The sequence below is a fragment of the Nicotiana tabacum genome, chromosome 16, assembly GCF_000715075.1.
Source record: "Nicotiana tabacum cultivar K326 chromosome 16, ASM71507v2, whole genome shotgun sequence".
In the NCBI taxonomy this organism is placed as follows: domain Eukaryota; kingdom Viridiplantae; phylum Streptophyta; class Magnoliopsida; order Solanales; family Solanaceae; genus Nicotiana; species Nicotiana tabacum.
In genome coordinates, this window is record NC_134095.1 from 33730984 (window position 1) to 33753453 (window position 22470).

The following is a 22470-nucleotide window of genomic DNA, read 5'->3' on the forward strand; positions in this document are numbered from 1 at the left end:
ACTTATACCCACTCTCAAATCACTTCAAACAACGCTAAAACCATGAATCAGATGCCCAAACGCATGAAAATCACTATGAACTTCAAGAACCTCTAGAATTGCAACCAAGCGTCCGAACCATATCAAATCAACTCCAAACGATACCAAATTTTGCAGGCAAGTCCCAAATGACATAACGGAGCTGTTCCAACTATCGGAATCGCATTCCAACCTCGATAACACAAAAGTCAACTATGAGTCAAACCTCTCCATTTTTCAAACTTCAGCTTTTCCAATTTTCACCAAAATGGCTCAAATTACCCTACGGGCCTCCAAATCCGAACACACGACCAAGTCCAAAATTACTATACGAATCTACTAACATCATCCAAAACTCATTCCAGAGCCGTTTACTCAAAAGTCAAATTCCGGTCAAATTCTCTCTGCTTAAGCTTCCAGAACTATATTCCTTCTTTCTAATTCGATTCTGATTCATCCGAAAACTGAATCCAACCATGCACACAGGTCGATATACAAAATGTGAAGTTGCTCGTGACCTTAAACTGTCGAACTGGACGCAATTGCTCAAAATGACCAGTCGGGTCGTTACATAACCCAGACAAGATTCGAAGAAAAGTGCTCTCACAAAAGCGAAATCCGTACACTACTGTAAAAACAAAGAGAAGGGCGATAAAATATGAAAAGTAATGTGTTAAAAAGTTCAAGGGCAATTATGTCATTTACTAATATATTTTAAGTTAAAATGGCTAGAAATCGATTACATTACCGATGGTGGCTATTTTTGGATAGCCAACAGTAAAAATGGTTACGCCATGCCATTTTAACCTAAAGCCAAGCTTTATGAGGGGCCTTAACTTTATTATTTATTTGAAGTCTTTTTTTTAGCTTTTCTTAGATAAAAAGTTATTAATAATTTTCTTATAATCAATAGCTCGTAATAAGTATTTCTCAATTAATAATATAGGTAATCTATTTAACATTTCTTGTGACATTATCGTTCTTAGGTAAGAATTTATCAATTTTAATTTTAAAAATTTCTTTCCGCCGAAGCAACAGTAACATGAGTTATGAACATTATTCCATAAGAAATTTAGGCATTTGAAAAAAAAATTAAATCTTTTTATTTGATTAAGTGTATCAATTATACTGTTATCTTCTAATTGTACTATTTTTTCTTAATACTTTTAAGTAAGAAAATAAATCTAAACCATCATATCGAATTGATTATTATGCTTTAAGGAACATTCAAGATTAAGGCAATATTTTTTCAAATTTCCAACATCTAGTGATCTTAGTTTTTACTGCCAAATAGAAAACCAAAAATATTTTCATATGCGTCGCATTGTTCAAATCTATTTTGAAGTGAAAAATAGTCTTGTCTATTATGTATAAAAGTAATCTACTCTAAAGGACTCTTCAAAAGATTTTGAGATTTCATTATCAACATTTGCATCAAATTGTTACTTCCTATATATCACACGTTTCTTACGAAATTTAGGTTCGATATTCATTTCAAGTGCAATTTTCTTGGTAGAAATTATAGCAGTTGCAAATCCTTCTTCTCTATATTTGTTAAAGAAAGCAATCAAACTTTTTCACTTTACAGAACTCTTTTTTAAACTTATACATAGTCTATTAGATGTAACAAAAAATGGTGGCCCCACAAATATGGGGCTTAAAGCGGTTGATTTGCTTGCTTTATGGAAGGGCACCCTGTTGGTGGCCTTTGCTAAGGGGATAAAGCGCTCTTTGCCAAAAAGATAATACCATTCTAAGGGATCTCTTGTCAATAATAAATATAATACCAAACACACCCTAAATATTATTTCCTCTCTTAGATTTTTCTTTTATATATTCGGTATCTAATTCACCGACCTGACTAATCTGGATTCATGTTGGCTAGGGCGGATTTACTGCCTAAAATATGGGGCACGTGAACCAATGGTCTTTCTGTCGAACTAGGTATTTTATGTATATATATTTTTTTACAATTGATCTAATACTATTGTTCCAGAAAAGCTGAATAGTAAACTTGGTAGAATATATGTTGAGTTATTTACATAGAGGAACAAGGATTAATTCCCACTTAATATCTTTTTTTGTCCTTTATTTAGTTGTGTACTCATGTTCTAGAAATCTTAAATTCGTCTGCATGTTGGGTGGCCTTTGCTAAAGGGATAAAGCGCTCTCTACCAAAAATAAAATTCCATTCTAAGGGCTCGAACCCGGGACCTCTTGTAATCATACCAAACAAACCCTAAACTTCTCAAAAGTTGTACCTGTTTCGTGACATTTCATGTGGTCTAACATTCTCCACTTTGGTCAAATACATGAATCATAGAAGTATTTGAACTGGACCTATAAAAAAGAGGTACTTAGCTTGAACTGGTTGCTAAGCAGAAAAAGATTAATACATACACACCGAGATGAGAAGTTCTTTAGTTTCTACTTTGATAGGTTAATAATCACCATCTTAATCATTCTCTCAAACTTACCAAAGTTTTTTGCTTGAGAAGGAAGTTCAGTTCCTTAATTTTGTTCTATTTGAAGTAAGTAGAAAGTGTCAAGAGTGGTAAATTACTAAATTAATTAGATAAAATGTGTATGACAATGATTTTATTATATTTTATTGACATGTTGAAGTACAATGACAAATTAGAGTGGCTAATAACGACATAAATCAGAAGCATTAGAGCTTCGCTGTTCAGCAGACATTTATTAGGATCCAAACTCTCTTCTGAATTTTTCTGATCAATCTCGTCTCTTCCCCATAAAAAAACTATCCTTCCTTTTGTCTTCTTTTATTATTTTATGGAGCTAAGTATGACTTATTGTCACTCCATTTTGGGTCTTAGCTAGCTTCTGTACAAATATCAATTGTACGTAGCAAAAACTCACGTGAAATGCTGGATATCGACCAATAATTTCACACCCTTTTCCATGCTCAGACAGATCCAAAATTTATATTTAATGGGTTCAACGTTGCATTGAATTAATAGTACTTTAAAATTATGATTTTAAATATGATATTTGTTGAAATTTTAGTAGATTACAGAAAGTTCTGGGCGTAGATGAACCTACAACCAAAAGTCACATCCGTCTTTCTTTTCATGCCAGATGGATCTAGAGCGAATTATGTCGGTTCAAATACATTAGCTGCTTTTAACTTGAATTATCTGTACATATTGCAACAACAATAACAAACCAAGTATAATTTCACAAATGAAGTCTGAGGAAGATAGTATGTACGCATATGTTAGCCCTACCTTGTGAAGGTAGAAAAACTATTCCTAATAGGTTCTCGGCTCAAGGACAGGAAAAAAAAAAAAAGCAGCAGCAACCAGCAGTAACTTTGAAATATTGGATACACCTCTGGTTACCCCACCAATTCACATGAGAGCTGTTGCATGGAGTGAGATGAGAAAGGGTTGAGGTGTCTTCTATATATAGTTATTTCTTTCTTGTTTGACATATATCCTCTCATCAAAATTCTTATCTTTTCCAGGGTTGTGGCTGAGTCAAGCCCTTGTTAAGATAAGGAAAAAAACCATGGCTTTAGCCATTGCTACATTCCTCTTCATTACTCTTCTTTCAACAAAAGCTTCAGCCTTTGATTCATGTGCATCTACTAATGAAGATCTTTCAGTCATTCCCGTTTATGGCAAATGCTCACCTTTCAACACACCAAAACCTTCTTCTTGGGAAAATACTGTTATTAACATGGCCTCAAAAGATCCACAAAGGCTTTCTTATTTATCCAGTTTAGTCGCCCAAAAGCCCAATTCAGCCCCTATTGCTTCGGGCCAACAAGTATTCAACATTGGTAACTATGTGGTTCGGGCCAAGATTGGTACCCCGGGCCAGCTCATGTTTATGGTCTTGGATACCAGTAGCGATACTGGATGGGTGCCATGCAGTGGCTGCACTGGGTGCACCTCTACCATGTTTGCCCCGAACACGTCGTCGACTTATGGGTCCACGGAATGTTCAGCACCCCAATGTACACAAGTCCGGCGACAATCTTGCCCCGCTGGTGCACCGGGTGCTTGCTTTTTTAACCAATCTTATGGTGGCGCCTCATCATTCTATGCTACGTTGTCTCGTGATGTTCTTAGACTAGGCACGGATGTTATACCGAATTATTCTTTTGGGTGCATCAATGCCATATCCGGGAGCTCAATTCCGCCTCAAGGGTTATTGGGCTTGGGCCGGGGCTCCATGTCACTGCTCTCACAATCCGCATCACTCTACTCAGGTGTATTCTCATATTGTTTACCAAGTTTCAAATCCTATTATTTCTCCGGATCACTCAAACTTGGTCCCTTGGGCCAACCCAAGAACATTAAATTTACCCCCCTTCTTAAGAACCCACACCGACCGTCTTTGTACTATGTGAACTTGACCGGTATAAGTGTGGGAAGAGTCCTAGTTCCAATAGCTCCTGAGCTCCTAGCTTTTGACACGAATACCGGTGCGGGTACCATAATTGACTCGGGTACGGTCATTACCCGATTCGTTCAGCCAGCTTATAATGCAACCCGGGATGAGTTCAGGAAACAAGTGAAAGGACCTTTTAGCTCTTTGGGTGCATTTGACACTTGCTTTGCATCAACAAATGAAGCAGTGGCACCAGCCATTACATTGCACTTCACAGGAATGGATTTAGTGCTGCCAATGGAGAACACTTTGATACACAGCAGCGCAAGTCCAGTGGCATGTTTGGCAATGGCAGCAGCACCAACCTATGTGAACTCTGTGTTGAATGTTATAGCCAATTTGCAGCAGCAGAACCTCAGGATTTTGTTTGACACTGCTAATTCTCGTTTGGGAATTGCTCGTGAACTTTGTAACTAGATTTGAACCCCCCCTTATTTCCCTCAACGAAAAGTCAAAAAGTCCTTTGATTCTCAGGTCCATTCTCTATGTCCTTGCCCTATTCAGAAGAGATACTGTATCTGGTGTAATTCAACCTGTTTTTTCTTTAAATGTTAAAGCAATTCATGAGATGTGAATTACTGCTTACATTTTCGTATTTTTCTTCTTTTACTTTATGCTTGTTCTAGTTCAATTTTAATAAATTCTGCAGAGAGCCAAGTGAGTCGACTTGGACATAACATATACAACAAATATTTTCCTGGATTTGAACGGATTACCTAAAATCCAACCACAACAAGTAGTTTCTACCCTAACTCTCTTCCCACCTTCACAATAACTGAAAACTCCAACACATACCAAACACATGAATCACAACAGAAAAGAAGAAAGGAACACATACTACTCTATTCACTTTCAGGTTTTAAGAAGTTATGCAGCTCACCAGTTCTCATCGCCAAGAATGAAGAGCGTGTACCGAAGAGAGGGAAATAGTAATGAACGAAGTGCGTGAGCACAGAAGATGGGCAAGAAATAAGACTACACTTCTCTTTTTCCCGTGTAGCACAACAGATGCAAATTAGTTGACATTTCAATGAGCGGATCAATAAACTGTTGAAACTAACAAATAAAAAATTTCATGGCGGAAAAATTGGTGCTACACTAAAACTTCGACTCATCCTCTGCAAATTTTAACAAAAAACTCATAATTGAAGTCTTAAGATCTTCGTTTGTCACAGCAGTTTTTGTTTCGAAAACACCCTTCATGATACGAGTGTATAATCTTTCCAGCTGAGGAATGCCATAGTCCTTTGACCGCTTCACGAGCTGCTGCTTCACCGACTCGATTTTACAGGACATTTCTGCATCTGACATTGTAACATCTAGAGGTGTGCATCCACTTGTATCTGGCACATCTGCAGGTTGATTCCTATCAGCAAGAGTGTTTTTTGGCATTTGCTCTAAAGCATCTTCTTCGTGGTCATTAGATGACTTGGAAGGCAATGAATCCTGAGGTTGTAATTCATCATCTGGCACTGAAGCACAGATAGAACATCATTGCCAGCCACAAGAGGATTTTCTTTGTTCCAAAAATATTAGAGCAACAACGGGCAGCTATCAAAATGTAAGGTTTACAACGAAAGATGTACCAGGAACTGGATTTTAACAACAGTTGTTTAGCAAATACAAATATTATTTACCTGATTGTGCAGAATCAACCTGTTTCTTGTGCCTTTTCGGTGCTTCATAGCTCTTATCTAAGCTGACTTCCGGCTGGACATTACGAAGGCGGGCACTTGCTCTAGTCATAGTAGTCAACTGTAAGACAGGAGTTTGTGACAATGCATATTCACCTAATTCGTCAGGAACTGACACTGGACCCCCTTCGGCAGCAATCTTTTCACAGAAGGCAACTAAGGCAGGATCCATTTGGGAAAGCATTCCATGTACCTGCAGAAAGACATCACCCGATGTCAAACCAACTCAAACTATACAAGAAAGTACACCAGAGATAATTGGAGACCAATCACTGTGAACATACTGAATCTCGAAGCTCGTAAGCTCTACTAACAATCCTTGCTCCATTGTAATCATCCCCATTGTACTTCTGCAACATAGGCTTAAAACATCAAAATGTGGCATCACATTGATATAAACTACTTATCCAATAATATGACTTATCCATTGCAGTTAAGGTATCCTTGGAAATCAGTCTGACGGACAAATTCTACAGAAAAGAGCCGTTCCCACTTACAATCCCAACTATGTAATTCATCTTTAGAACACCACGTTGTCTCAGAATCTGACTTAACCATTTGTAATGAATACGCACCACAAAGTGATTAGCTGGTATACATATTCAATTGCATTCCAGAGTACATTTACAGCCAAACAGTTGGAATATACTGATCGATAGAAGGGGAGATAAATAGGACCAGAAAAGAAACTATGAAAACTAAATACCAAGCTTGGCCAATTTAAAAGTGATTGATGCAATGCTAACTTATGCAAGTTTTGAATAGGGTGGTTGGGGGACGAAAGATGACATACAATGGCAAAACAGAGTTTGTTCATAGACAATCACAAGTTGTAAAGTGGGCGTTCCTAATATCCTCCTAATAGCACGAAGAAATGGACTAAGAATTGCCGACCTGCCATCCAGGAAGTTTGACAGATTGACATACAGAAAGATCAAATGCATTAAAGAGTAGCATCAACCTTTGCGTTGGCGACAATGAGGTCAAAATCTTCTAAGAAAGCTTTGGAGGTGACATACTTCCCACTGTCCACGCGCTGCAGCAGAGTTGCCATATCCATTGGGTTCTGGATGATCAAACGGTAGTTTGGAGCATCCTCATCCATTACTGGATAATGGAAGGCGCTAAAACGTTTATCGTACAGAATCCTGCATTGAATGAAATGTGATGGATGATCAATTTTAACTTCCATATGACACGGTCAAGATCAACAAGTGAAGATAATTTGTTACACATAAACCCTGACCAAAACCAGCAGAAAGCACACATAAAACATGCAGAGGGAGAAGGGAAAAAGAAAAGAAAATAACAAACTGAAAAACATAACAAAAAATGTGCAGATGAGCCAAATGGTTGAAGTGAGGACTAATGCACAAGGATGTGAAAAGAGCACTCAAAAAAAAAAAAAACAAGGCCATGCACCAAATATAGCATAAAACCCATTCCTAAAAGACCATTTCTCCAGCTGAAACTTTTTTCTATGATTTTCTGCGTAATCAACATAGAGGCACTTCCATATATAAGAGGGCGATTACTTCATCCAATAGAGTTTCTTATGTCCTGAACAACAAAAATTTCATGAAAGACATGCAAATACATTCAGACACAGCAATTAGACATTCTCTGCAATTGCACTTTCCAAACATAAAATTAAGATCTAGTATCTGAAAATATAAAGAAATATGTGGATACCACCATGAAATGTAGTTACTTCAACCAAATTTAGAAACCATGTTATGAATTTCCAGCTAATGTGCTTTCTCAGATCAAATATATACCGGTTGCATACATCACGCAGGCACATCCTCAATCGCCTAAGGGCATGGCCCTGAGCTTCAGCTTTGACTTTTAATTCAGATGCCTTTGGTCCAGCAGACACCTTTGGTGCCTTTGGGAGGTCAGGAAGGGCGTTCAATTTATCGGACTTCTTCGTAGCTTCAACTTGAATTGACAAAGCAGCTTCTATGAGACGATCAAAGAACAGAGACCTGTCTTCATCTGTTGGAGTATCCAAACACAAGCTGTGAAAAAAGGAGATAAGGTACATCTGTTACTATTACTTCAAAAATGGACTCATATATAACACTTATCAGGCCATTTACCAAAACAAATAGAGAAACATATCTAATTACATATGACGAAGTTATTCTATCCAACCCCCAAAGGATGCTTTGTAAACTACAATATAGGTTCAATGCAAGCTCCAAATTTTAGCAACAAAGCATATTGTAGAGATTGTAATAGGAGGAACCCAAAAGAAAATTAACACCTTCTGCAACGCAATTGAGTAATACTTTGTATTTTATTTTCCATAAAAATGGTAATGCCCAGGTGTAGTCATAATTAGCTTTCTGAAATGGTGTTGTCTTCATCATTATCTCGTCCACCAACCGAAGGTAGCGCTACACCACCTGGACCCTCTATCATCAGTGATTAAGGAGATCATATTCTTAAAAGCAAAGGTTATGGGATAATGCAAATAAAAAAAAACTATCCTTAAAATTTGGAGCTCGCATAGGACCCATATTTTTAGTTTGTATAAAGCATCCTTTGAGGGTTGGATAGAATAACTTTGTCGACCATCATTCAATTTCTTTATTTTAAAAAAGAGTAAAGAACTAATAAGGATTTAAAAATCGTTCGTGGCCATCTTAAATAGGTCAATGAAAAATTGAACCGCAAACAGCTATTCACCTAAGAAAAGAGAAGGGTTTATAGACCAAATCCCCTTCAGCTTTACCACCAATGGTACAAATAAGCAATGTTCCAAAGCCAGATAAACTGCACAAAAGAGCTGTTGGGAGGTTCCGTATTGCCTAGCAACAAGAACAACAAACCTAGTGTAATCCCACAAGTGGGGGGCTGGGGAGGGTAATGTGTACAAGACATTACCCCTACCTTGAAGGTAGGGAGGTTGCTTCCGATAGCTATGTTCCGCGGACTCTCCAAAATACTGCCGCACCCATTTTGGATCCTCCAAAAATGCACTACTTTTGGAAGATCCGACACGCATCCGGCAATATTTTTGGAGAGTCCGAGCAACATAGTCCGATAGACCCTAAGCTGAAGGAACAGTGGGAAGGAAGCAATAAACAATAATAACAAGAAATAACAAAGACACAACGTGTAATAACAAAAGATTTAGGAACAACAAAATATAAGAATATTACTAATACTATTGGTAAGACTAGGAGGTTCCATATTGCCTAGACTGAAGGACAAAAGTAACTTTTCTTAAATGTAGCAAGAAGCCATTGAATATCATTCACACAAAATTTTATGATACAATTCCATGATAACAACAAGGGAAGGCAAAGAGCAACAAATATAGTCAAGGCTACTTTCTTTTTCACACAAGATCCGACACGCATCCGGCAATATTTTTGGAGAGTCCGAGCAACATAGTCCGATAGACCCTAAGCTGAAGGAACAGTGGGAAGGAAGCAATAAACAATAATAACAAGAAATAACAAAGACACAACGTGTAATAACAAAAGATTTAGGAACAACAAAATATAAGAATATTACTAATACTATTGGTAAGACTAGGAGGTTCCATATTGCCTAGACTGAAGGACAAAAGTAACTTTTCTTAAATGTAGCAAGAAGCCATTGAATATCATTCACACAAAATTTTATGATACAATTCCATGATAACAACAAGGGAAGGCAAAGAGCAACAAATATAGTCAAGGCTACTTTCTTTTTCAGAAAAAATATATATCCAAGACTACTTTCAAATGCAACCTTGAGATCACCACCACAGCTCAAAATGTGATTTAGGCCCAAAGGGCATCCTTGCTTCTCCTCCTACCTAACTTATTCTCACAACCTTTGGAGAAGAAGTGTTAACTTTGACCCCACTAAACTTCGGAGTAAGAACTTTCTGTGACTGCAAAACATCAGTTTTATCCTAAAAGGAATATATTGTCCGTGATGTTCAGGATAAAAATCTAGCGGCAGAAACTACAAAGTAGGCAGAGACCAATACCATCAGTGATACAACTATTCCCTCTTTTGAGAACTATCCACAAATATAAATAACATCGTTGAACACATCAACCTCCAAACAGAACTTAACAAGAAACTTTTAGCCAACTAAGATGAGGAAGTAAAATTATAAGCAGCCGGTGAACAGTTAGATAACTGATGAAATGAAGGTAGCTGATAAGCATATCCAGAGCATGCAAAGAGAATTGTGCTAAAGAAAAGACAACTAAAGGTGGAGTTCAAGCTAAATAGAGCATACATGCTATGGTGTGAAAATACTGAAGAAGGTTCATCAGGTAGATCAGAAAGTGGTACTGAGGAAGTCCCAAATAATAGTATAGGCAAGTCAGATGGTAGCTCTTCCAACAGTGTCTGCAGAACAGCTTTAAGCTGCTCGTGTGCCTGAAGAAATAAGCAGGGTCAAAAAATCATCTATGCGCTAAAAATGCCAAAATAAAGCACCAAGAAGGAGGAAAAGAGAGATGCGAACAATAACCCACATTCTCCCACCAAAGATGGAATTGAGGTAAATAGAGTATTGACGGGGTTGTTCTCCTTGCTTCACTAAATATATGAACTAATGCCTCCTCTGGTGTCTTGGCGCCGGGGTCAGAAAGAAGGGATGGAAGTCCAAGTGAATGAACAGGAAATTTTTCCAATTCGTGTAAAATTGCAGGCCCTACATGATCCTGGAAAACTACATAAATATATTTAGTGTGAAGTCCATATATCTCCAACTTATAAAAGAGAGGTCGGAAGTTTACCAGCCCAACACCTTCACCACCACATATCAGAAGTCGAGGTCTGTACACAAGAGGAATCGCAGAGCCATAGGAGAGCATGGAAAGTTTGCTCAATTCTGAAGAAACTGAAAGAGGAAAAATATCCGAAATCATGTTCATAGCTTTCCGGAGAGGTCCGTGCAGACAAGGTGCAACAACAGAAGATAATGGCCTAGAGTGCACAATTGAGCCTCTATGGGCAGCTGGAGTGATTGTTGTCATGGCCTCTAAAAAATGACACTTTTCCACCGTGACTGATTCAACATCTATCAGAAACTTGTCATCACTAGTGTAAACTTGAGGATACTTTTCACGGAATGCACGAATAGCAGCTTCTGTGCACAATGCCTTTAGATCAGCACCACAATATCCCACGCAACTAGCTGCAAGTTCCATTTTTAGCTCTTTCGAAGGAGGCTGCTTCCACTTCCTAGTGTGAATATCCAATATTTCAGCGCGTGCCTCAAGGCCAGGTAAAGGAAAATTAAATTCACGATCAAATCTTCCAGGTCGCCTCAAGGCTCCATCAATGGCATCAACCCTATTGGTTGCACCAATCAAGACTACTTGCCCTCGAGAGTCAAGACCATCCATCAAAGCCAGCAAAGTTGACACAATGGAGTTATGAATCTGCTCCTGCTTGCTAGACCTAACAGGAGCAAGCCCATCAATCTCATCAAAGAAAATGATGGAAGGTTGGTTCCTCTGAGCTTCTTCAAATAACAGTTTTAACTGTCTTTCAGCCTCACCCACCCATTTGCTCAGGACATCAGCACCCTTCCGCATATAAAAACTGACTTTCTGGCCAGCCTTTGATGCAGCACAAGCTAATGCTCTCGCGATCAGAGTTTTACCTGTGCCCGGAGGTCCACACAATAAAACTCCCCTTGGTGGGGTGATGTTATAACTTGCAAAGAAGTCTGGATATAATAGTGGAAAAAATACCATTTCTTTCAGCGCATCAATATATTCAGAAAGCCCACCAATGTCATCAAAGCTTACAGTTTCATCCACTTGGAGTGGTTGAATATCAGCCCCTCCCTTGGAGCTTGGCCCAGCAGTTTGAATCCCGGATGTCAAATTAGCGAACGCCTCACTTTGATGACCCCATCCAGATGCAGCCATGTTTAATCCCCATGAAGATGCTCCTTGCATGTCTAATCCCCCTAAAAGCCAAGGTGGTCCAGATCTGCTCCCACCTCTACCCCAAGGAATTGGAGGACCTTGGTCCAGCTCATCTACAAGAAGAGAATCATCAGAGTCATCACCACGTGTCATCCGATGACGTTTATGAACTCGGGATCCTCCTCTTCTCACATCTCTGTTCACCTTGGTTCCCATCCCTTGCTGAAGTACTCTACGAGGAGATCTTGGCCTTTGTTTAGCTCCTTCCATAGAAAGCCTACTGACATCAGCTCGGTTGCGGAGGTCATATCGCCTTCTACCGTCCTGTTCTTCACCCTCTTCATCATCACCATCTTCGTCGCCTTCATCTTCACCCTCATCCTCTCCATCACCATCACCGCCACCCTCATCCTCTGCCTCACCATCATCAGCATCATTATCATCTACATCATTTCCATTTTCAGGATCGTCCTGGCCAATCTTCTCGTCAGAAGTACCTTGTTCATCATCGGACCTTAGATTTAACTGCTGTCTTGCAACTGTTCTTGCCCGACGAGGTCGTAATCCTGCACGACGGGGACGCAGTCCTTCACGTCGAGGGTTGAGGTCATCCTGACTTGCACTGTTATTCTCTATCCGTTTCCTGGAACTTCGATACTTCGGGTTCTGAAACAAATTCACATTAAACCGAATTTCAAAGGAACATCTACCATTTCTCGTAGTATGGCAAATTAGATAATTCAATATTCACAGATGACTTGCTATATGCTACTTTACATTTTGAGTTGGAAATGCATGCTAGCAAGACAATAAAAATCTTACCATTAGGTCATTATCCTCAGTTCCAGAGCTATCTGTATATCCTTCAAGGTTCACAGAAATTCTCCTCTTTCTAGTAGAGCGGCGAAGGTTGGCGGCAACTGACTGCCAAAAACATTTCAAACACCTTACTGTTATTTTTTCTCATATAAATAAATTTTCAAATACCTTATGAAATATGTGCAAATAAGAAGATAAATATCATGAAAAGAACAGTAACAGAACCAAATTATAATTCCCAACCACACATGGAACAAGGTTAACTTCAGCAGAGATGGAAGAACTTGGTGGAGATATCGTAATCCAATGCCATATACAGAATAATAACAAGGTTAACTTCAGCAGAGATGGAAGAACTTGGTGGAGATATCGTCATCCAATGCCATATACAGAGTAATCCATTGCTGAAATTTAACTAAGCAGGCACCATGGTAAGGGTTTCCAAAACACAACATTTATTGTTGTAACAATTTATAAGTAGTGACATTAGTTAAATCCAACTGCATATTAGATACCTCACATTCACTACCATAAGCATGAAAAGGATGGTAATGTCATATAACTTAAAGATATGTTCACTAGCCCTTAACTGTCAATTCAGAGTAAACTTAAAGATAAAACAGATCTTGAGTTTTAAGAACCAAAAAAAGGAAGATGTGCTCTGTCCACAAGAGGACCAAACCAAATCAACAGACAGAAAAAACAAGGAACAGCCATACATCTGGATCTTTTGTCCGCACTGGCCGACTCCCTGGACGCAACATCTTCGCAATCTGAGATGCTGCAGTCCTTGTCTTGGTCTTGCTTCTCTTAGGGCGGATAATTTTTGGAGTATAATACAAGTATGGGCGACCATACAATGTTGGCCTTCGCCGAAGCCTGTCACTTGTACGAACTGGCCCTGGATCAGCGCCATCAGCTTGACCAGATCGTTTAGAATACATTTTGGTTACAAATGTCTCCCCATGGAAATATACCTTCTAATCTATACATGCAGATCAAAATGTCAGCAAACTGCAGATTCAACATCCACATAAGAAGCATAGTACTGCATATCTACTTGTCTAAAGAATAGGACTGGAGCATGTACATCACCTAATTCAAAACATGATTACACTTGTAGACCCAAACAAAAGGCTTTTAAAATTACAATTTTCTGCGCAATGCCTGTTAAAAGGAGAATATAACATACAAGAACAATGAATTAGGAATTTAGACATTATGTAATCATGCATTTCTGATCTTGTTAACAAAGCTAATACCCTCTTACTTAATTGAGTGACTTAGTTTGAATTCAGTTATTTCAACTATTTACCACTCAGTCATGCCAGTAAAAGACAAACGGTAACCATTATCATAGTGTTGACGTTCCAAGAGCTTGAAACCGGGACGGTCCACTAGGTTTGAAGACCAGTTGCAAAACTAATATAGTCGGCAAATTCACATTATATGAATCAGTGTACAGATGAAAGGTTGTCTTTTTGTTTTTGTTGACTCTTAGGAGCACTCAAGAAGAAAATATAGAGAACATCAAGTACCTTTTACTTTTGTTTTGTATGATATTGGCTTGAGATAAATGTAACTAGAGAACCTTATCAAAAAAAAAGAAAAAGAAAAGAGTTTAAATGGAGAAACATAGTCAGAAAGAATTTATATAGCTAACCTACTTGTTTGGAACTGAGGAGTAGTTTGTTTTTGTTGTTTGGAGAACCCAGAGGGAGCTGTCAATTTAGAAAATTTGGTGTTATTTGTAGAGAATCATATTTTTGTTTAGGTTCTTTACTTTCGTATACCACTTTTATACTAGGAAGTTCTCCCACCACATTATATTAAGTACCTTATCAGATAAACTTATACGATTCGGAGTTTCACAGAGACTGATGCTCAATTTGGACGAACATGTATACACTTGCTTCAGAAGATCATAAGTATATTTGTTGGCAAGAATACTGTAGGATTCATAGAAGTAACATAGAGAACGGTAGAAAACGAATGTCAGTTCCGATGTTATTAAAAGCCATCGACTCGCTGCTTAAAGCGATGAAGCAATGCGAAGCAAGGAGTTATCACTTCATGGACAAAATCGTGTGCCTAAATAAGTGTGCGCGTCAACAAATGACGCACATAGTGATTCCAACAAGAAGTGGTCGATTCTTTACATCTCAACCTTATGAATTGGACTAATATTGACATTACAGTATACTGAATGCTGGAATTAGCTATTTCAATTGAAATTTTACTATTATAGTACTATAATCATACATATTGGTACTTTTATTTTTATTTTTTTGTAAATTGTGCGATTCATTTCATGCTTTTCCACTTGAAGCCTAATGAGCCTCTTTTTTGCACTTTTTGTTTTTAGAAACATTGCAGCTCACCTCATACCTACTTCTCTCTGCCTGCAAGTATTACAACCAGACTAACCTCCAAAACTCCAAGTATCCAACAAATCCACCGTAAGAAGTCTTCATGACTCTTGAGACTACCAGTGAACTTTTTTATTCTGATAAATACATAATGATCTATTGCATCAACAACAGCACTACCTTAGCGGCTGTCTCTAATATGAGATTACAAAACCCAACTCCTTGACAATTTTGAAGGAACTGAGGAACTCTATCACTTCTCAACATTGTAAAACAATTCCTAGCTTGGATCAAAATGTTAGCATAATGATAAACTTAGATTTTAGTCTTAAGATTTCTCTATAAGAGGGTAAAAGTTTTATTGATAAGTACCAAGGAGGTACTGTATAAGTACAAAGGAAGTTCTTCTCCTTCTATAGGTTGAAGTAGACAAGTAGTACATAAGATCAGACAGAGAAACAAAATCAGTAACTCTTTTCCACTTACACCAGAAGAACAGATTCTTAACACATTTATATTTTACAGAGGACATATGTTCTATATTTTCACAAAAGTATCTACTATTTCTCTCAAGCCAAATACTCCAGAATATGGAGAAGGAAACTGATCTTCAAAGTTGCCAGCAAGTTTTTGCAGTGGTCTGCCCATTCCAAATGATTAAAACTTGCTGAATGTTCCATGGTATAACCTAACCCTAGTGTGGTGTACTCCAAAAACGCTTAGAAACATTAACCATAAAAGCCATGTGAGTCTACAATGTAGGAGAAGGTGATCGACAGATTCCAAGGCATCCTCACACATATAGCACCAGCTGCAGATAAATCCCCTTTTTCTGCAGGTTGTCTTGAGTAATGTAAGTCACTAAATATACGTGGGCATAGCATCAAATACACTATTTATGAGAACTGCTCTACCACCAAGTAACAAATATGTTTTTTTGAGTTTGACAGTTTCTTGAACTTTTACATATTTTGAGAATAGAACTTTTAAATATTCCTTGCCATGTTCCTGAAGACTTATATTTAGCTCCCAAAGGCAGATCTTTGTATCTTGTATGAAGACTCCCAAAGTTACACCCCAGAATCTCCAAGATAGTCTTGATGTTATGAACTTCATTAACCGAAAATATATGGCTTTTCACTAAGCTAATACGAACACAAGGGAACTCTCTCAGCATCACCAACATAATTTTCCATCTTCCTCCTTACTATAGAAAGATGATAACTGAAGCCATACATCCCCTCTATGTCTTATATCAAAATCTCACCATAGCAAACACATATACAAAAGTCAAGCAAGAAGACTCTGGAGTTGTTATTATTCAGGTTTGAAGACAGTAATAGAACTTCTCCCCCACAATAATCTTCTTATAACAAGTAAAAAGAGGAATATTAAAAAGAGAATGATATTGGTGGTCGGCCCCTTTTTATTCCACTCTTCCACCTTTTTCTCCAATGTTTCACAATTTTTCTTATTCTCAAGCCTATGTTTTCACCAGTAAAATCAAAAATGCACGAAAGTGTGCAACCCCCCACCGCTGGTGGGCAGAGTTACAGGTACCTAGCTAGTGGAAGGTAGCAGGTGGAACAATAGAGGTTGCGCGCAATTTGGTCCGGACACCACCGTCATTCAAACAACATTATTTTTCCTCACAAAGAACACCAATTCCTTCCTTAAACCTTCCTAAAGCTTTTCCCCACTGGGGGATCATAAGGTGAAAGCGCAAATCTTTGAATAAGCATAAAATTCACAAGTCTCAAAAACCCTAGAGCAGATAATATGGCAAAGAAAGTAAACAAAACAGGGGAAAAATGTAACAAAAACAACTGCACATTGCAAAAAACCTTAAAGCGCCAGAAAAACAAAAGCACAACAGACAGGCATGCAAAGTAATTAGCAATAATCTAGGGTTCTATTTGAATTCAAATAATAGCACTAAAAGAAAAAAACGGAGCAGCAAAGTTAAGTCAATGCGTTATAACAAGGGTCAAAATAAAGATGAAAAAGATAAGGAAAAGCAGAGAAAGCTGTCTCACCAGAAAGGCGAAACACGGAGCAGTAAACAAGTGGACACGCACAGTAGAGTATGGAGATGAAAATTCTAATGTGAATGCTTCAATTTGATGAGAAGTTCGCCGTCGCCGGCGTGTTTAACAGGAGGAGAGCTTTTGGGCGGGGGGGGGGGGGGGAGGGGCTGAGAAGTGAAGTGTTGGTGACGACGAAATACGGAGCCAATGTGCGTTTCGGTTTGTTAATATAGGGCGGACTTTAACGGGGCGGATTCGACCCGTAATGCACTTGTGCGGGGTATTTTTGTTTTTATTCTTTTTCACAATGTAATTATGGTTTGGATTATAACTACTTATTGGATGTTTATTTATCTATATATGAAAATTATCTAACAATTCTAATGACGACTTGAAATATTATATAAGTGATATTTTGTATTTTTGCAATATATTGGTAGTAAGTTTACTTGAGATAAAAGAGATCAAAATTTTCATTTAAACGCATACAAAAATAAAAAAATAAAAAATATATCTTCACTCGTTCAAAAAATTTACCCTTTTTTTTATTACTATATTTATTTTATTTTATTTTTTGAAGCAAATCAATGCAATAATGTCATAACATCTTTTTGAAAAAAAGAAAAGAGACAGAGGTAATCACAATGAAGTATCTTTAAATCTCTTTTGCACCCAATTATCATATCATTTTGACGAACGAAAACAACTCCAAACTATATACATCAAAAAATGGATCAAACAAAGTATACATGAATTCATAACCTCATTTCCTTTATGTTTGCTGCTCATTTTTAAAATTCTATATCGCTTTATATATACATTGACGTTAGTACAAAATATTTATACAATCAAATTATTTGTTACAGTAATAACAAATTTGATACACACAACACTAACAATGTAAATAAACTTTATATTGTCAATTATTACGTACATAAGTCTTGTTATAATTAATACTTGTACAATTTTTTTAACCCCACCATTGGTGTACAGCAACACCCTCATCCCTTAACATACCATACAAAGATAAACATTCCCAATATGCCCTCCTACTTTTCTTTTTATCACCTTTTTTAATACCTTGATGTTTACACTCCAAGAAGAGTTCATCAACTAACCTAATTGCTTTGTTTCTCACCATTTCTTCAACCACTCCAGCTTCTGCCTTCATTACCACATATTCATTTTTTTTCACATTCTTCTTTAGCCAATCAGACATTCCAATCAATGGTGCAGATGACTCTTTTGTCACTGTTTCAATCTTGAATATCTCGAATTTCGTATTCCTTGTAGGATAATGCTTCGAAAACCAACTCGAATCGCCTAATGCTTCGCTCTTTTCTTGTAAACCAACATCAATGAAGACCCTTCGTGGGTAACTTTCTAGGGGAATATCCATCAATTCAGACAAATAACGAGTCCGTTTAAGATATTTGCCAGATTTACCTGATGCTGCTCTTGGTGGTTCAAGTAATACATCTTCTAGTTTTTTCAGTGCTGCCTCTTTTGCACTTGGAGCAAAGTTGAATAATTTTCTATGATGCGTAGTAGGAGTAGTACTAGTTTTGATAGAGGCATAAGTACTTGTCTTTTTCATGGCTATAAATGTGGAATCAAATTTTCGAACATAGACAACTTTGTAGTTTGATGGTTGTAGAAATGTAGTCATGGGGTTGTTGTTAATTAGTTGAACAACAACAATACCACCTACTTTTAAAGTGCGATCAATAAAATTGAGAGATTTGAAGAAGCGGCAGGAAATTAGTGCAAAGTCAAAAGACTCTTCAAGAATGGAACTTTTTTTACTTGTCAAATCTGAAAAAGAAATCAAATCCATCTTGTAATCACTTGTTACTTGACAATTGTAAATAGCTTGATCTTCATTTCCATTGGTAATAAGTAGGGACCTATCCCCCATTTTGAGAAGGCCTTCATTGGCCAAATCATGAAAAATGAGAGGCAAAAACTCCAACTTGATCGGATTATAATTAGCCATCTCAACTTTAGAAACATTAATATATCCGTAGCTCGATGTTAAACCCCTGATTATCGTATTAATCCAGGGGAAAGAGAGAATAATCAATGCCAAAATGGCTGCTTGAGAAATCATCTTCAAAATCCACAAATGGTGAAATCTTGTGATGACTAAATGCGTATCACCGTGAAAGCCTAAGGCGTCCATGTATAGGCTTTTCATTTTGTCATGTTTCTTGGTGTGAAAATTATGCAACAAACTCATTGTTTTATACGTCATGTTTATCGGATTGAACAAGTTAAGCACATGAAAATTTCGCTTTCACTGTTAATCAGAAGTCAAATCGTATTCGACCGACTGACTTCTGAGAGAATTTTTGTCCTACCGGTACGAATCTAAATTAGTCGGGCCAGTAGACAAAAGAGCAAGGTTGAAATCTTTTTTAGGCTAGCCGAGGAAGGTTGAAGGTGTTTGCAATTTTTGAAAAAGAGAGCATGTAAATTATAATTCAATCTAAGAGCAAAAGGGAAGTGGTAGAGAGCTTGGATTGGCAAGAATTTTAGCGAGTGCAAAACCTGGCAGCGGTGTGGTTTCCACCCACGAGGGCAACACGATTACTTTGCAATTTTGAAAATAACCACAATAATTCTTGTAGCCTTTGAACCTCCATTTTCTAAAACTATATAAATCTCCTTCCTTTTCTATGGTTTTCAGATCGACATGACTTTTTATCTATCTCATGATCTACTTTTGATATATTAATTGGAAACGAACAAACACCTCCAATTAATAATATTTTTGACAATCGGTCTGAAAGAAATAAGGAAGGAGGAAGAAGAACAAGAGAAAAAGAGTAAAGACTTTATTTCTTTTTTGAGTGTTTCTTTTTTTTTATGATCTCTAAATGATATTGTCGTCCTTCCTTTTAAAAGGCTATATAGCAACTAATATAGTATAAACGGTTTCATAGAAGAAAGTTGTTAGAAAAAAGAAAATAGACATTTCTTGTTTGAAAGAATGGTTGGTAATGCGGAAATTTCTAACTCAAAAGGAATGGCGAAAATTTGTTTACTATGTTGATCAATTTGGTTCGAGGGAATGAACAAACAAATATGAAAGGTTAGTATTGACTATTGAACACGAATTTGTTATACGTGTTGGTGCGTCATTAACTATTGTCATCATATTGTGGTGTGATTATTGGTAATAAGCAACAGTTTGTTGTAATTTGCTTTGTGAGTTTAAGTTCTATTATACTAATAATGTAAAAAAATATTTATACAATCATATTACTTATTAGATAATTACCGATAAATCTTTTAATAAGTATTAACTGATAATACAATAAAAATGATACTAATCAAGTTAGATTTCACATTTAGTATAAAATAATCTTTACGTTATCAGGTTAAAAGTTATAAAGGCGAAAGGGTCTGGACAATCCGTTAAGTAACTTACAATGGGTCTATGTCTACTTTACTAATGAGTTTCCTCCTAAGATTACTAATACTTCTCCAAAACGCAAATTTCTGGTGAATCAAAAGATAGTACCATTTCATTCAAATTCAATGTTTCCTCCACCGGACAATATTATCACTTTTAGTCTGCGATAGATACTATTTACATATAGTAGCCGAAAAAGTATATAAAAATTTATATATCATACTGAATGTGGATAAGATTAGGATGGATAAGATTAGGAATGAAGATATTCGAGAAAGGGTGGGTGTGGCCCCAATAGAGGACAAGATGCGGGAAGCACGACTCAGATGGTTCGGGCACATTCAGAGGAGGTGCACTGATGCACCTGTGAGGAGGTGTGAGCGATTGGCGGTGGTGGGTACGAGGAGAGGTAGAGGGAGACCTAAGAAGTATTGGGGAGAGGTGATCAAGCAGGACATGGCGCGACTTAGGATTACTGAGGACATGACCCTAGACAGGGAATTGTGGAGGTCGAACATTAAGGTTGAAGGTTAGGGGGAAGTTGTGAATATCTATACAACACACTAGAGTGAGACTAGCCTGTTAGGAGCTAGGCTTAGGATACTACTGGTTAGCTACTTATGCAGGGCGTTATACGTGGATACTAGTTTACCTTCCATCTCTCTCGTATTTCCTATATTCTCTTATATGGTTGTTATTTTGCTATTTTAATTTCTTTTATGTATGTTATGTATTTTATGTTATTATATTATGAGTCTATCAATAGTACTAATATATCGTCACTTGGTGCTTTCTTGAGCTGAGGGTCTCCTGGAAACAGCCTCTCTGCCCCTCGGGGTAGGGGTAAGGTCTGCGTACATACTACCCTCCCCAGACCTCAATTGTGGGATTATACTGGATGTTGTTGTTGTTGTATATATCATACTGAATGTATATATATAAAAAATTATACAAATTTTATACATTTTTCGGCTATTGTTTTTACAGCGGCTATATAGTGTCATTTTACCAATCTTCTTTATGACTGGATTTCGATTTGGTCTTGCACATTGTACTACGATAATGCTCAAATTGAAAGATGCATTACTCATAAACATAACTTGATTTTGAGTTTTTATTTATATTTAAACAAATAGACAAGGTGTGGATTATTAGAAACATATTGTTAAGTATAATTGATAATTAAAGTTTTAAATGAGAAGATGCATGCCTTTTTTATTGAAATGGTGTATCCTTGGGCTATTTTCGCAACTACTTTGTCTATTATAAACAAATTTGATCCTATTTTTCAAAACCAATTCAACGTTTCTCCAAACTCTCTTTCTTCCACATCCAAAAGATCTAAGTTCAAGTTCTTAATGTTCTAGAAGAATTTCTCCCACTATTTGTTTGGTCTAGAAATTTAAAGGTTTGTCATATTCACAAAATCTAATGTTTGCATTAATCTCACAACAATCCTGGTGAAACTAAGAAAACAAATATCGTTTTGAGGAAAACATTCCACCCGTGTTCCAAATCTTAATTAAGTGATCTTCGTTCATATTTTTCGAAGACTTTCGTCTGAATCTTTTTTCTGAACTTATTATCAACTTACATGACGAGGCCAATGTGCATAGGAATTCTTGCTCGTGCTTCGTCAAATTATAATACAGTTTAAGATATCATCCTACAGAGATTGGAACATTTATGCTACGGATTTAGATTATCTTCATCACTATTTAGGAGAATTAAATTTATGAGTGAGCGAAAGTTCTAAGATTTTTAGAGGCAAAGAACTAATTGAGTAGAAATAATAAGAAAGTATTGGGA

The 22470-nt window shown here is 37.1% G+C and overlaps 2 protein-coding genes across 6 annotated transcripts; one reads left to right on the forward strand and one right to left on the reverse strand.

Moving 5' to 3' along the window:
- The first annotated feature begins 3428 nt into the window (after positions 1-3428).
- On the forward strand, positions 3429-5022 carry LOC142170666 (aspartyl protease AED3-like). Its single transcript, XM_075232719.1, has one exon. The coding sequence runs from the start codon at positions 3550-3552 to the stop codon at positions 4852-4854; it is 1305 nt and encodes a 434-aa protein (XP_075088820.1). The 5' UTR covers positions 3429-3549; the 3' UTR covers positions 4855-5022.
- A 376-nt stretch (positions 5023-5398) lies between these two features.
- LOC107792372 (ATPase family AAA domain-containing protein At1g05910) lies at positions 5399-17455 on the reverse strand. Of its 5 annotated transcripts, none has more exons than XM_075232720.1 (12): positions 17253-17454; positions 13567-13832; positions 12851-12952; positions 10886-12694; positions 10622-10810; positions 10381-10523; positions 8826-8912; positions 7910-8152; positions 7093-7279; positions 6416-6481; positions 6075-6324; positions 5399-5909 (listed from the first exon to the last, which is right to left on the reverse strand). In XM_075232720.1, exons 2-12 carry the CDS (start codon positions 13789-13791, stop codon positions 5536-5538), a joined length of 3675 nt encoding a protein of 1224 aa, XP_075088821.1. In that variant the 5' UTR covers positions 13792-13832; positions 17253-17454; the 3' UTR covers positions 5399-5535. The 5 variants fall into 5 exon arrangements, with proteins under 5 accessions (XP_075088821.1, XP_075088822.1, XP_016470067.2 ...); XM_075232721.1 differs by having other exon boundaries at positions 13567-13827; positions 17253-17390; XM_016614581.2 differs by lacking the exon at positions 8826-8912 and having other exon boundaries at positions 17253-17455.
- Between the last annotated feature and the right edge of the window lie 5015 nt (positions 17456-22470).